Source organism: Centroberyx affinis, unplaced genomic scaffold (genome assembly GCF_046629955.1).
Source record: "Centroberyx affinis isolate AG114_WGS23_722 - 3 ecotype Tasmania unplaced genomic scaffold, CSIRO-AGI_Caff_v1 ptg001088l_1, whole genome shotgun sequence".
In the NCBI taxonomy this organism is placed as follows: Eukaryota; Metazoa; Chordata; class Actinopteri; order Beryciformes; family Berycidae; genus Centroberyx; species Centroberyx affinis.
The window spans coordinates 345347-359264 of NW_027279633.1; the positions used below are offsets into that span (position 1 = coordinate 345347).

Genomic DNA, 13918 nt, shown 5'->3' on the forward strand with positions numbered 1-13918 from the left:
ACGTTAGTAGGCAAGCTAGCTTTAGCACCCGGTAACCGGTTTCAGTCCAATTGTGAAAATGCCAAAGACTAGCTGTGCGCCTTTATGCACTGCAAATACTCAAAACTTTCCAAATAGCCTGGGGAAACATATGCTTGTCACAACATGCGACCAACTGTCATTAGCCGTAGCTAGCCAGTTAGCATTTTAGTGTTTTAGGAGAAGTCAACTTGAAGTCTCATGCATTTGTTTATCACCAAATAAAATATATTACAGAAGAGAAGACAAAGACGTCCTGTTTATTATCGGAATATAGGAATTATAGGAGTTGTGACAGCTTCAGTAGGGAGAGACAGAGAATGTGAATTAATATTGACATTAGAGACTCTCCTTATCTGCTCCCCCTCCCTTTCCTGTCTGTATCAGTGCCCATCCATCACCTCGGTGCTCTCTTCTTTATCATCTGCTTGTTGAACACATTAGCTCATAAAGAAACTGCACAACTCCCCTCCAACATCACTCATTTCAGCAGACTGGCAACCCCCCCATCACCCTTACACAACCAAGCTTATTGCAAAATTAGGAATGTTGTGGGCATTCTGCAGCAGTTTCCTTTTCCACACACAAGCAAGCTGACTTTCAGCTATGCAAATATAAATATCAATACAATTTGATACTCTTATCACTGAGTGCTTTGATAAGTATATGACTTAACTGTAGGTGATTGTCAGGCTAATGATTTAAGTGCACAAAAGACAAGACCACAGCGGCATACAGGTATCATCTGAATACATATTTATTAGATAAATATTAGGTTGTCACATCATCTAACTACATACAATTCTGCAAGACTAAAAATCACAATTAGTTCCTTTATTTTCTGACCAGTTTAGAATATGAAATGATTGTACATACAATGTACAAACATAGAGACAATGGCCACATTGCATGAATCACCTTAGATTGTACCATTTTGTTTTTTCCATCTGCTCATGATATCAAAAATTGTACAAACTATGGATTTGGTTACAATCTTCTGGACCCATCCCTCCCACCGAAGACGCCTTCCTTCCGCCCCTCCAAGCGTTCCCCAGTATTTTCTTGGTAACTTTTTTTTTGTTTTACTTTAGCACCTCAGAGTATGCAGGTGACAGACTAGAACACTTAGGCTAAATATTACATGTAAAACATAGCTGTCCCAGTTCCCCTAACAAAAGAGGTCAAAGTATATTACAGAGGGGGAACAAAATGCTGAGAGATACCCACAGACACTAACTAACAAGTTTCATTTTCCATATTCAGCCACTTCCAGTAGAGGGGTTGCAAGCTTTTTATTATTCTGAAGAAACAATGCACATTCCCAGGGAAAATGAATACATTTCTGTTCACATGTCTCTATATTCATTTACATATATACAGGCATCCTTGGGACGTTTACCCACTTAAACCTAGCCTTGCCCTAAAGATCCTCTCTAGGCCAGAATAGATGAACGTGCCCTTTCCTCTCAGTAAATTTTTTTTTTCCTTTTTTTAAAACAACTTCCCCCAGAGAAATGGCCCTTTATCGTGATTGTGCAACTACAAATTTGGGGTGCTGCCTAATACACAAAATTGGCTCACATGTAAATAAGAACAAAATGTGAAATGATAGCTATTTCCATGGGATTGATCAAAGGTTTCAATTCAGATAGCGAATAAAAAGAAACAATAATGTGGCAGTGTATTGTTAAAAGATGGACTTTTGATTTCATTGGTACAAGGTTGATATCTCTTTGTGACTTAAATATGAAACAATATGTCACTGTTGTACTGGAACAAATCATATTTCTAAAACATAATGAAGTTTAAAATAATGTTTACATATAACCAAGGTGTTTTCATGAGCACATTGCTACAGCTGAAAGAAATTATATTTCTAACCTTACAGTTTAATAAGAAAGAAAACCAGTACAAAATAATTTACCAAAAAAAAAAGAAGAAAAGAAACAAAAACGGGATAAAAAATGTAAATGGTCTCAAGCTTTTAAAAAAGCCACATTTTCTATAACAAAAATAAAAACAATATTGTGAATTTCTTTAAAATAAGGTTGTGATATATCTTTGAAATACCACTTGTGTATTGACAATTAGCAACAATTATGATATTCACATGGTTCACTAATTACACTGAAAGCCAGCTGATGCCACAGCTTTTGAAAAAATTATTGTTCGTTATTACTGATAAAATGTTAACGTAAATTTGTGAATAGACAACATTGATCATTTTGAATCTAATACATCTGAGCGTTAAAGAAAATATTGCTTCAAACTGAGCTTGACATCTGAAATTTGAAATTAGGTTACGTGACCATCTGGACCTGATGCAGGGATGGGGAGCTGGGAGAATAAGACAGACAGAGAGAGACGCCTGTCTATAAACTATAGAGGCTTACTGAGTGCGCTGGGGGCAAAGTGAATGGAAATAGCTTATGCGGTGAGGAGAGAAGACATCTATTGTATGCTGGTTACAAACAAAGTCAGTGGTCAGATGGAGGTCGGGAGCATACGCGGGTTAGGTTGGACGACTAATTATGAAAGGACAAACATTATCAAGATGATACAAAAATATTCACAATGATATTTACAGTACAATAGCTTTTCTTAAAAAATAATACATTTGCATACTGAACAGCACTCTTCTCAAAAAGTGAAATTGAAAACAAATGTGGCAAAAGGTCTGCTCCAATACTGCTTGAAAAACCACATCTCCAACAGTAGTGATGGATAAACTGTATATTTGTCTTCCCCCTATATCTTTGAAATCAATATTAGCTCCCATCACACCGATAGAAACGCACTCGCGCGCTCACACACAGATATGCACGCACACTCAATCACACACAGAAACAGGCAAACACAAACATCTCCATTCTCATCCCCCTAACTTTGGTGATGTTGAGCAGTTTCCCAAAGATTTATGGATAGTTTAATTTTGCAGCAACAAAAACGAGGAAAAAAAAAACAAAAAACAAATCAACACAAACACAATATATCAAGCAGATACATGATAAATGCACTGCCGATATCAGCATTATCCCTTCAAATGTTAGTGTTAAATAAATCATACTAAATCGGACAGAAATGAAAAACAAACATACAAACAAACAAAGGGCTGTGGAAACAGCAACTGATAAAACCACACTATCTTTTACCACTTGGAATATCACTAGACAAGGGCTTGGCACACATGCACTTTGTAGACTACTTAAACAGTACATCATTTAACAGGGAGAGAGATGCAACTTTGCAAAAATGCTGACAGAAGCAACGCTGGGCTCATGCAGAGCAGACAGCATGGAAGGAGTTCTAGCTAGAAGCAATAAACGCAGCAAGATAGTCAAAGGAACCCCCGTTCTCTCATATTGTACCTTTCCTTTCCGTGAATATCACTCCCCTATACAGGAGGATGATAGCTATACAATATGTAGAAGCACAAGTATGCTATTCTTGGTTTGCAGTATAAACACCCATCTCAGCGTTTGTTTTTGTGGAGCCTCTCTCTCTCGGGAGACGGCGGGCCAAAATCCTCTCCGTTCCAGCTGCCAACCCTCAGAGGATTGAAAAGCAGGGATATCTCTTTTTGACAAAAATATATATATATCACAATAATAATTGTAGACAAAGTGGAAGCCGATCATTCCCGAAAATCTTTTTAAAATCTTGGGGGAACAGCAAAAAAAAAAATCTTTAAAAAAACATTTTGTCAAGGACAGACAAAAGCTGAGCTTTCTAATTGATCATGTCACTTGTTTCCTTCTGTAAAGAGAGATAAGTATTTCTTTTTGCATTGCCATAATCTCTTGTGCTTTTAAATGATGTGTGGCGGACAAAACAGTGCTACTAACCAGTCAGGGAAAGGAGCTGTGACACTGGGAGGCTGTGGCCTCTCAGATTGGAATAACAATATGGACATAATGCACACTGGCCAGATAGCGCAGGTTTTTTCAGTTATTTTTCTGTTTTATACAATGGATTCCTTTTCTTCTGAAAAGGAAACAAAACATGAATAAAAAATGCTACAACACTTTCCTAATGTGCACACATACACCTGTGTGGCATAAAAAAATCAACTGAATATAGCTGCACAGTTCAAAGGTATCGCCACAGGGCAAAGAGGGCAGGCCGACCCCGCATACCGCCGTGTCTTTTGAGTTTGAACCTCGTTCAGTCAATCTGCGCTGGCGAATGAAAACTGTACAAGAGGAAGAAGAGAAAGGGAGTGCATCTTTGTGTTTATCAAGTACTGAGCGACTGCGCCGGGTCTCAGGGAAAAAAACTGCAGGCAGTCAGAAAAGTTTATAGTTATGCGTGTCTGAATCGCCTCAGTTGTTTTCGAAGAGCGAGAGAAGGTCGTCGTTGCTATTGCTGGGGAGGTCCGGGGGATCCAGGTAGGACAGCAGCTCGTCTGGGTTAGCGAGCTCTGGAAGAAGCTGCAGGGAGAGAGAGGAACAACACAACTTTAGTTAGGCATTCAAGTGAACTGGAGTGAACCAAAGAGATCACTGGCTGTTAAATCTATACGGTTTCAATATCCCCACTCACATCTAAAGAAGGCTCCGGCATGTCCGACCCCGCTTGGCTGTCCAGGCTGTTGGAGGGGTTGAAGGCCAGGTCACTGTGGGGGTGGCTGTTGGGGCCGGGCTGCTGTTGCTGCTGCTGCTGCTGTTGCTGAGGGGGCGGAGCCTGTCGCGAGGGCTGAGGGGGCCCGCTGTGGTGTAGCTGCTGCCCCGACTGGTTCCCGGGGTGCGGAGAGGCGTGTAAGCTCTGCTGCAACGAGCTGTGCGACTGGTCAGTGCCGGCAGGATGAGGTATCTGTGGAGGGAGGAGGAGAGGGGGGACAGTTACTAAAAAAAGTCTGTGATGAGCAGAATATTCAGACCAAACAACAAACTCACATTGATGACTAACGGTGCGATCACATCTACAAGTTATTCTTTGGTATGAACCATAGTAGAAAAGTTGCATTTTTGTATTCTGCCCAATTACAAGTAACCATGGGCTTGAAAACAAAAGTCACATAGACTCATAAGTAGCTTGTTTATTAGGCACAGTTTTGGATTCCAATCTCTGGAGCTTCAGCTAAGAATGATGGACTTGGAGAGATGCTACAGTGCAGCCCGGAGAGACTACTGGAGAGGCTAGACAGTGATTGCGACTGGTGGGTGAACTCACTGAGTCAGGCATGTTGTGGGAGAGCGGCTTGTCTTGGGCCATCAGGCTGTTGGGCATGTCCGGTGGGTGGGACAGCTGGGGACCGTGCATGAAGTCGTTCATCGACGTACCACCGGGGTTGCCGTGAGGGAAGTCGAAGTTCCCGTGCCCCTGGTAACTGTTGCCTAGCACACAAAGACAAAACAGTTAATACGTACATTTCTTAGTTATGATCAGATCCATAGGGAAAAGGGAAAATTTCTTATATCGATACAATTTTCATCTTCTTCTGATTCTGTCCTACCTTGGCTGCCGTATTCACTGTTGTTGCCCCCTTGCTGAGAGGGTAGCGAGGGGTAGGGCGAGGGGCCGGGGCCGAGCTGAGCTATCATCTCCATCACATTGGGCATGATCATCTGGCTGGGACTCATGGTCTTAAACCTCTTGGCCAGTGGTCCGTCTGGATCCTCCTTGATGTGGATATCAGATTTGATGGCCACAGGCCGCCAACTACATGTCGGGTCAATAGTGACCTCCTCAAATTCCGAGCTGGGGGAAAAACAGATAGAGGTATTAATCAACTGCTGAAATTACAAGGCGATTAATTAACATCATCAGTGGTTATTGTTCAAAGTGATTCTGAGAAAATTTGATACAGATGCGATATGGAGTTTTAGATGTCTAAGATGTGAGTCTTGACTTACTTTTGGATGGCATTCAAGATTCCCCACATGTACTGGTCTACTTCGAGTCCTTCTAACAACGCTGTTTTACTGAGGAGAGAGTTGAGACAGGAGTTAAAGGCTGAGAGAGACAATTAAAAGACATTGCAGTTGAAATGCTGTGCATGCATGGGAAATACTTAACAACTTGTTATGTATTTGAGCTGGAAAAACGTACTTGCATACAGGACATCGCCATGTCCCCCGCTCACAATTCAGTTGTAAATATGATTCCAAATCGAAACACTGCAAGAACAAGACAAAATAGCATCACACATTTGTTATCCAGTGCACTATTCTTCAAAATGTTTCTCCCTTGAGGCGTCTATTGACACCAAATGCGTCAATCTATCACTTGCCTGGACGTGTTTGCAGTCGTGGCCTCTTGCTGGAAGCTGTATCCGCCGGAAGGTGATTGGACATTTGAGGGAAACCTTGATGGCCGTCTGCTCCACGCCATCCTCTCCGTTGAGTGTGGCATTGCCCGACGATGCCGCTACGCTGCTGAAGTTCCTCTTGACTTTGGGGCAGAAAGAGAGAAAAAGACAGCGGGTGAGCAAGGGCCAAGGGAAGAATCTGGATTTGGGGGTGTGTATTAAAAACACTGTGGGGCAACGTGTGCATACCTTTGGTGATGCAGTGCTCTGCGGGCAGAAGCCTCTTCTTCAGTAAGCCCTGGAGGACAGAGCGGACCGAGGGCCTGTGGACCAGCTGCAGCACAAACAAGTGCGACTGTGGGAAGAAACCGTCACCATTACTATCATCATCCTCCTCCCTAGTTGTGTTAGTTGTATTAGTTTCTCCATTGTTTCTACATGTGGATCCAAAAGAAAAAAGACCTGATGGAGCCTGCTGGTAGACAAAACATTTTACACTACATATCATTTCAATTCATACATCACAATTTTCTGATATTTAGGGATTTGTATACCCTCTTATTATTATTTCTGGAGGTGTTTAATATTATTACTTCTGGAGGTGTTTTACGTACACAGCAGCAGGCGGTGACCGTGATCTGGATGGTGTTCCTTCCTGGCTGGCACACGTGTTTCAGGTGCAGGGGTTTGTGGGAGGTCTTGTTGTCGCCCCGCTCGATGGTGAGGGGCGTGGCGTTGACGCTGACCTGGACCGACGCCGGCCAGTTGGTGTTCATCTGACGGTCTTCGTGGTGGTAGCACTTGAACTGCAGCTCCAGATCCGATCTGCCAAGCCAAGCAAAGGGAAAAAACATTATGTGGTACTGCTGTAGTAAAACTTGACAGAACTCTTGTAGCAGCATTCTGTATAGTGTGAGAGGGAACTTTGAGTGAGGCAGGAGTAAAGGGAATTACAATAATCTAACTGAGAGGAAATGAATGCGTGAATGACCTTCTCCAAGTCAGCTGAGGATAGTTGTGGTTTGATTTTCGAAATAATTCTTAGCTGCACAACCTTTTTAATCTGCTTGTCAAAGGTTAAATTGGAATCAAAGAATACCCCTAGGTTCTTAACTGCAGGTTCCCCTGTTGACTGTGGCTCGTACTCAAAGTCTCAGGGGGACGGAAAAGAACGATGTGATTTGTTGTCGTTGAGGTGAAGGAAATTCTTCTACATCCAGGTCTTAATCTCTAAAAGGTGCTCATGCAGACAGGACACTATAACTTGCTGTTGTCCAAATAACTATGGAAGGACATGTTTATGGATAATTTGACAGAGGGGAGCATGTACAAGGAAAATAGTATGGATCCTAGAGTAGAGCCCTGTGGGACCCCAAGGTTATACTGTATATTGGAAGCAGGAGGATGTCTTTTCAGAAATTCCTCACACTTTACACAAGAAGGCTGTATAAAATATCTGGAAGGTTATCGAAAGGATGTACTATATGTTGACCCAGTGGGTGATGCGTTACCTCCACATGAGCGTCTGGTGTACGGAGGGCCGTAAGTGGAAGACGTGGTTGCTGACGGCGAGGTTATGCTCTAGCCTGAAGGGCTCCAGGACCACCCCGTCCCGCACTGGGAACGTCAGACGCAGCTCCTCGTTGGGGTTGGCTGTGTAGGTGAAGAGGAGACAGAGTCAGACTGTAGCAAACTTTTGGAATAAACCAGTGTTACAATATTCTTTATTTTCCTGGCAGCTGTCTGGGATCGCTTCATGGCACTTTGATGGCCCACAGACACTACGGACAGACACTGGTCTACAGGACGTTTACCCGATACCCACCTGGAGGAGGAGGAAGTGCATTGATATTTGGTTTGATGTCAGGGGGGAAGGGCGGCTTGACGTCCTGGTTTGGCGACAGGTATGGAGGGATATTACTGCCTGGGGTCATTGGTGGAGTAGGGTTGCCTGGCACTGGGGAGTGGGGGTAGTTACCCACCGGTCTGGGCGGCTATAATGAGGACAAAATAGGTAAGTCAAACACATTCCTGTGTCCAGAGTATGTATACAGTATGATATTGTGATCAAGCTGAGATACCACCTGTGTTATAGTAATTAACTTACCCCATTCATATTGCCCTGGCTGTACTGATATCCACTCCCAGAAAAGTTATTGGTTTGGCCATTGAAAGGTGGCTCTTGCTGTAATTGGGTAAAACACATAAAAATGAATCAAATTACAATATTAGGGGAAAAAAAGGTGTCTACTCTCACAAAACAACTGCTGACATGAAAGCACATTGTGGTTTGCTATGAAAATTATGAGCCATTTATAGACCTTTGCTTTCACAATATTTATGTTTTTGAGGATAGAATCATCCATGAGTTTTAAATACTGACTGATTAATTTTAGGTAGAATAAAATTCCAAAGCGTATATATGGCATTTTGGTATGAAACTCTTCAAATAATCATTAATATTTTGCATTTACTACAAAATGCTCCAAAACATTGAACAAACATACAGCAATACTGTACCTTATAGTACTGGCCCATGGCACCACTGGGTGGGGGGTACTGGCCCTGGATCTGCTGTCCTGGCATCCTCTGGCCGGGGTAGTTGGGGGAGGGCAGCGGCCTAGAGGCGTTGGGTGTGGGGTACTGCCCCTGCTGGTTAGGGAACTGGCTGTTTGGTCCATACTGCTGCCCACCATAGTTTGGCTGGGCAAGAAATTATGAAAAATACATTTTCAACATACAGTGAATTAACTTGAAGTTGAACGTTAGGCTGAGTGCAAGTGTGAAGTTCTCATCCACTCACCTCCCCTGGGTAGGGTCTCTTCATGCCCTGCATGCCCATGCCTTGAGGCCGGGGTCCTGCATAGCCTTGCTGAGGCATCCTTTGGCCGTGGGCCCCGAACGGCCCCATGCCTTGGCCCCTGGGCTGGTTCATTCCCATGGGGGGGCCGCTCATGTTGGAAGCATTCATGCCTGTGCCCATGTTCCCAGGGAGGGATGGAGGGCCACGGGGCCCTGGCTGGTTCATGAACTGGCTGTTGTACGCCTGGTTTGGTCCCATCTGGAAAGAGGAACTCATCTGGAAGACAAAACAGGTTCAGTCAGCCATCTCAGAGTTGTCTGTCAATGTTGCAAATTTGCTACCTAAAAGAGTCTATTATAGAGCTAGAAAAACACGTGCCTGTTAACTTTTATTCTAGCTAAGTGTGCCAACAGGCTCCTTTGCACAGTCTAGTTGAGCTCTTTAGTCTCTCTTAACATTGATATACCCATGTTCAACAATAAGCCTAAATCCACTTCTCTCAGCTCGCTGTTCTAGTGCTTTTGCTATTTTTGAATAGAATTGCAGGAAAAGTCAATGAGCATAAAGTAGGCTCCCAAATAGTCAGTTTGATATTTATCAGAACAGTACGATGTGCAAAAAGTGCCAAGAGCACATAACCAATATTTTCCTTATCAGCGTAGCTGATCTCAGTTGATACTGATATTATACTGTAATGGTGCAAATCAACACAAGCTAGGTGTGTGTCTCTTGCTCCTACCGGTCCATATTGGTTCATGTCCTTGTTCTGCGTTTCCTGCAGGGCGGCCACCGTTGCTGTGGCAGTGGCGGTTGCCGTGGCAGCAGCAGCGGCGACTGCGGCTGCGGCGGCAGCAGCGGCAGGCTGGGTGAAGTCTGACGGAGGACGGGAGTGTGGGGGGATGCCCATACCACCAGGTCCAGCATTAGGCCCTCCAGGGTAACTTTGACAAAGAGAAAGGCAACACAAGAAATGGCCTGTTAGTGGAAGAACACCATCAATAGCATCCACTGCTTGAAAACAGATGCTATCAAAACACTGCAAAAAATAACTTAACAAGTCATTTAGTCCAGTATTGAGTCTTAAAATCCTATTTTTCTTTAAATATGTGAAGAGAATCTGCCAAATGGGTGCAATAATTTCACTTGTTTCCAGTGTAAATCAACTGTCAAGTATCTAGGCTACTTGAATCAAGTGTCCTCTTCTTGACGTTAGTGTTGTGATCTGCCTCATTCTGCCTTGTTTCTAAACACTGACACTTGTTCCTAGAAAATTCCTGAAACAAGTGAAAATTGCAGTGGAATCGGCAGAATTTTTCACTTGTTTATAGACTGAACGACTGATGAAATGACTTGTTCAGACAGACTTTCTTTGCAGTATATAAACTTGCAAACAGACATTTTTAATACTATGATAAGCCCTCCTTATCTTTTGTTTTTTCACCCAATGCATATTTGGTGTACTACTGAAGATTAAACTGTGATTGACCTCTCACAACTTCTAGACACTGTCACCAGTGCTAATCCACTATCCATACACTCACTTGCCACCAAAGCCTCCTCCACCAGGGTAGTTGGGTCGCCCGTACATGCCCTGCTGCATGTAGGCCTGGTTGGAGTTGCCTTTGTTGGGGAACTGCTGCTGAGGGCCGGGGAACTGGGGGGAGTTCATTCCTGGATTGTTACCAGACATGCCCGAGCCCATGGGGTTGCCCCCGGGGTTCATGGGATTGTTGTTGTTGGCCATGGGATTCCCCAGCACCTGTTGGACGTAGACATGCATAGAAATAAACATGGGTAAATGTTGGATGCTTTTAGTCTAGGGTGTCTGCAAGTTTCATCAACTTTTTAGGATGGTTTTAATAGAAATTATAATGACATATAAAAACAATCAAATCAAAACAACTCAGAAACAGAATATAGTCCTGTGTCTGATATCCCACCAGAAAAACAACTTACCCAAGGAAACCACAGCCAAATTTTTTAAGGCAGCTAAAACTCAATTTACAACTTAAAATGCTACATTTAAGTGGATTCAGGACCTTTAAAGGCCTTGAGTTCAGATAACATCATTTAAGACATTTAAGACTTTTACAGGATCTGCAGAAACTTTGTTAGACACTAATGCCATTCCACAAATAGCTTAAAACTTCTGAACCCTGGAATCCAGGTAATTTTAATTTTTAATGCTGGGCTTTGGATCTTAGCGACCTTCATCACAGCATACAAAGAAGACACCGGGTTGGTGGGTATCAAACCACACCACAGAGATACAACACCTATGGGTGCATGTAAACCCAATGTAAACCCAAAACCCAACCATCGACCATATACCATGACACACAAGAAAGTCCTTGTTTTCAGTTCTCCAATGGGCTGCAGATAACACGAAACAGTGAAAACCTAAGACACTCTAATACCAATATTTTGTTGTTGTTGTCACACTGTCATTACTTCACTGCAAAAAATGTCATTTCATCTTTTCGATTGAGTCCTAAAATCTTATTACCCTCAAAATAAAGTCAGCCAGCGGGGTGAGATAATTTCCTTTGTTTACAATGCAAATCAACTTTTTCCAAGAAGTTTCTTAAGGGATATTATCCTGAAACTAGTGGAGTAATCTGCCTTATTTCAGAATAATCATATCAATAGGATAATCACTTCTTGCACTGGAAACTAACCCCACTGGCAGATAGTTATTTTCACTTTTTTAAAGAAAAGTAAGATTATAGGCCTCAATACAAGATTAAATGGCTAAGATGCCCAATTTTTGCAGTGTGTGACCTCAGAGTCTTGTGTTGCATCCCTCTGTGGTCCAATTTCCAACACTTTCCTGCTAATATTACAGCTGTATAAGTAGTGATGAAGAACCTCCTGCAGCAGCACCGCAGGACTACAACAACACAACCCCATCAGCCCCAATCAACCTTGAGATACACTTCTACTGTACATGTGCGGCATCTCACCTGGCTCTGTGAAGTGTTGGTCACGCCCCAGACAGTCGTCACTACAGACAACGAACCCGGCGGCTGATTGGTGTTCTGTTGCCAGGGAACCGAGTCGTAGGGAAAGGACCCATCTCTGCGAGGGACGGACAAAAACACACACCGTGTTGGCAAAGCAGAAAAGACGACAAATACTCGCCGTGCCGAGCCGTACGGTCGCACAAAGCATATTTGCATTGGGAAAGACAAAGGTTTTTAGTGTTAGGATTATAAAATAAAAGGCACGTTCTTCCACTCACAACCCGTTGACACTGTGTTGTAATTATTAACCGCTCATAGTAGGGGTGGCGAGGTGCTGCTTGTCTCTATTGACGGTGCTACAAGCAGTTAGTCTGGCAGTTTGTCTGGCCACTGATCCATAAGGAACAGTGGGCTTCATGGGGAGAGCAAGGGCTTTCCCCGAGGGCCTGGTCTGTCTGTACAAACACACACACACACACACACACACACACACACACACAAACAGGCACAGTAGTGTGAACACTGACCCGTGTGAGAGGCTGGGCTTCATGGAGCTCATGGGGGGCTGCATGGGCACTTTTCCCGGAGGCTCGTTCTGCCTGTTCTTCTGGTGGCGGAGGAGGAGGAGGCGTCCCAGCTCCTCACACCAGGAGGACAGCAGAGCTGGAGGAGAGGAGGAGGAGGAGGAGGAGGAGGAGGAGGAGGAGAGCAGAGGAAGAGTGTATTAGTGCTGTCACACTCCTGTGAGAAATAACTGCAGAGATAACAGCCCTTCACAGCAAAGCACTACAGAACCTCCCACTGAGGGAGATTGAATGTGTGAGAGGAAGAGGGCAGATGAAACATAAACAACGGAGGAACAGAAGCTTCTGAGCAAAGTAGGAAAACAAATCGAAAAGCAATGGCCCGGCTGACAGAACGATGTATAAAATTCCCCCGTAAGAGACAAAAGGAGGCGCCTGATATACTGCAATAGGAAAAGCTCAGCCTCCAGCCGGCGTGTCACTGCTGGTCTCGGCCACTAGGGTTCACTCTGGGCCTGCAGATGGACTCCAGCCCTTCCCTTCTTTCTACCTACCGCTTGGTTAGGTAACTACCACAGAGTGCGTTTGATCAAATCATATGCTTTTCATCTGCAGTGCATCTTTTTGCACCGTGCCAACTACAAAAGACTCACTTTTCCTTTTTTCTCCCCCCCCCCCCTCTCTCTCTCTGCCTCCTTCTGCCCCTCTCACCGGCGGTGGAAAAGAAAGGGAATGTGGATCCAATCAAAGAGGAGGGCAGCCACCTCCTCTTATGATTCACAGCCGTGGCACTTCTGGGCTGAGGAGCGGGGGTGAAGCAGAGTGCTCAATGATTTCAGCTATGGCTACGGCTCACGCAAAAGCCACGTCAATATGACAGCAGCGCAGACTGTCCTCGCAGGCAGATCCACCCTGCTGCCAGACACAAGGACAGGCCACCATGGCACATATTATACAGAGAGAGAGAGAGATAGAGAGAGAGAGAGAGAGAGAGAGAGAGAGAGAGAGAGAGAGAGGGATGGGTAGGGAAGAATAAGCAGGCAAGAGACAGAGAGAGAGAAAAAAAGAGAGAGAGGGCGAATGAATCAGTGAGTGAGTGAGTGAGAGAGGAGACAGCAGGCTAATGGGGCTGATGGGAGGGAGGAACAAACAAAAGCTTCTGACTCCCGTCACAAACATGGCAACCCAGAGATTTGACCACACATGAGTGCTTGCACACACCGTGCATGCCTACTCACTCGCAGATAAGCACACACACACACACACACACACACAATCCCAGTCCACACATAGAGAAAGACACACTGGCTCATATTCATACATGTACACACACACACTGTCAAAATAAATAGGACACGAG

At 44.1% G+C, this 13918-nt stretch overlaps 1 protein-coding gene across 3 annotated transcripts in view; it reads right to left on the reverse strand.

Moving 5' to 3' along the window:
- Positions 1 to 799: 799 nt before the first annotated feature.
- Positions 800 to 13918, reverse strand: part of LOC139647503 (zinc finger MIZ domain-containing protein 1-like) — a 37894-nt gene continuing 24775 nt past the window's right edge. For 2 of the 3 annotated variants that reach the window (XM_071523409.1, XM_071523411.1), the window contains 18 exons: positions 12562 to 12697; positions 12035 to 12149; positions 10613 to 10830; positions 9811 to 10012; positions 9072 to 9347; positions 8789 to 8971; positions 8376 to 8453; positions 8094 to 8262; positions 7780 to 7921; positions 6883 to 7093; positions 6518 to 6623; positions 6251 to 6411; positions 6070 to 6137; positions 5874 to 5942; positions 5474 to 5718; positions 5191 to 5354; positions 4561 to 4830; positions 800 to 4448 (listed from right to left, as the gene is read on the reverse strand). In XM_071523409.1, the coding sequence (XP_071379510.1) occupies positions 4341 to 4448; positions 4561 to 4830; positions 5191 to 5354; positions 5474 to 5718; positions 5874 to 5942; positions 6070 to 6137; positions 6251 to 6411; positions 6518 to 6623; positions 6883 to 7093; positions 7780 to 7921; positions 8094 to 8262; positions 8376 to 8453; positions 8789 to 8971; positions 9072 to 9347; positions 9811 to 10012; positions 10613 to 10830; positions 12035 to 12149; positions 12562 to 12697 (2921 nt within the window). In that variant the 3' untranslated portion in view covers positions 800 to 4340. The remainder of the gene's footprint in view (positions 4449 to 4560; positions 4831 to 5190; positions 5355 to 5473; positions 5719 to 5873; positions 5943 to 6069; positions 6138 to 6250; positions 6412 to 6517; positions 6624 to 6882; positions 7094 to 7779; positions 7922 to 8093; positions 8263 to 8375; positions 8454 to 8788; positions 8972 to 9071; positions 9348 to 9810; positions 10013 to 10612; positions 10831 to 12034; positions 12150 to 12561; positions 12698 to 13918) is intronic. The other variant, XM_071523410.1, reaches the window with a different exon arrangement.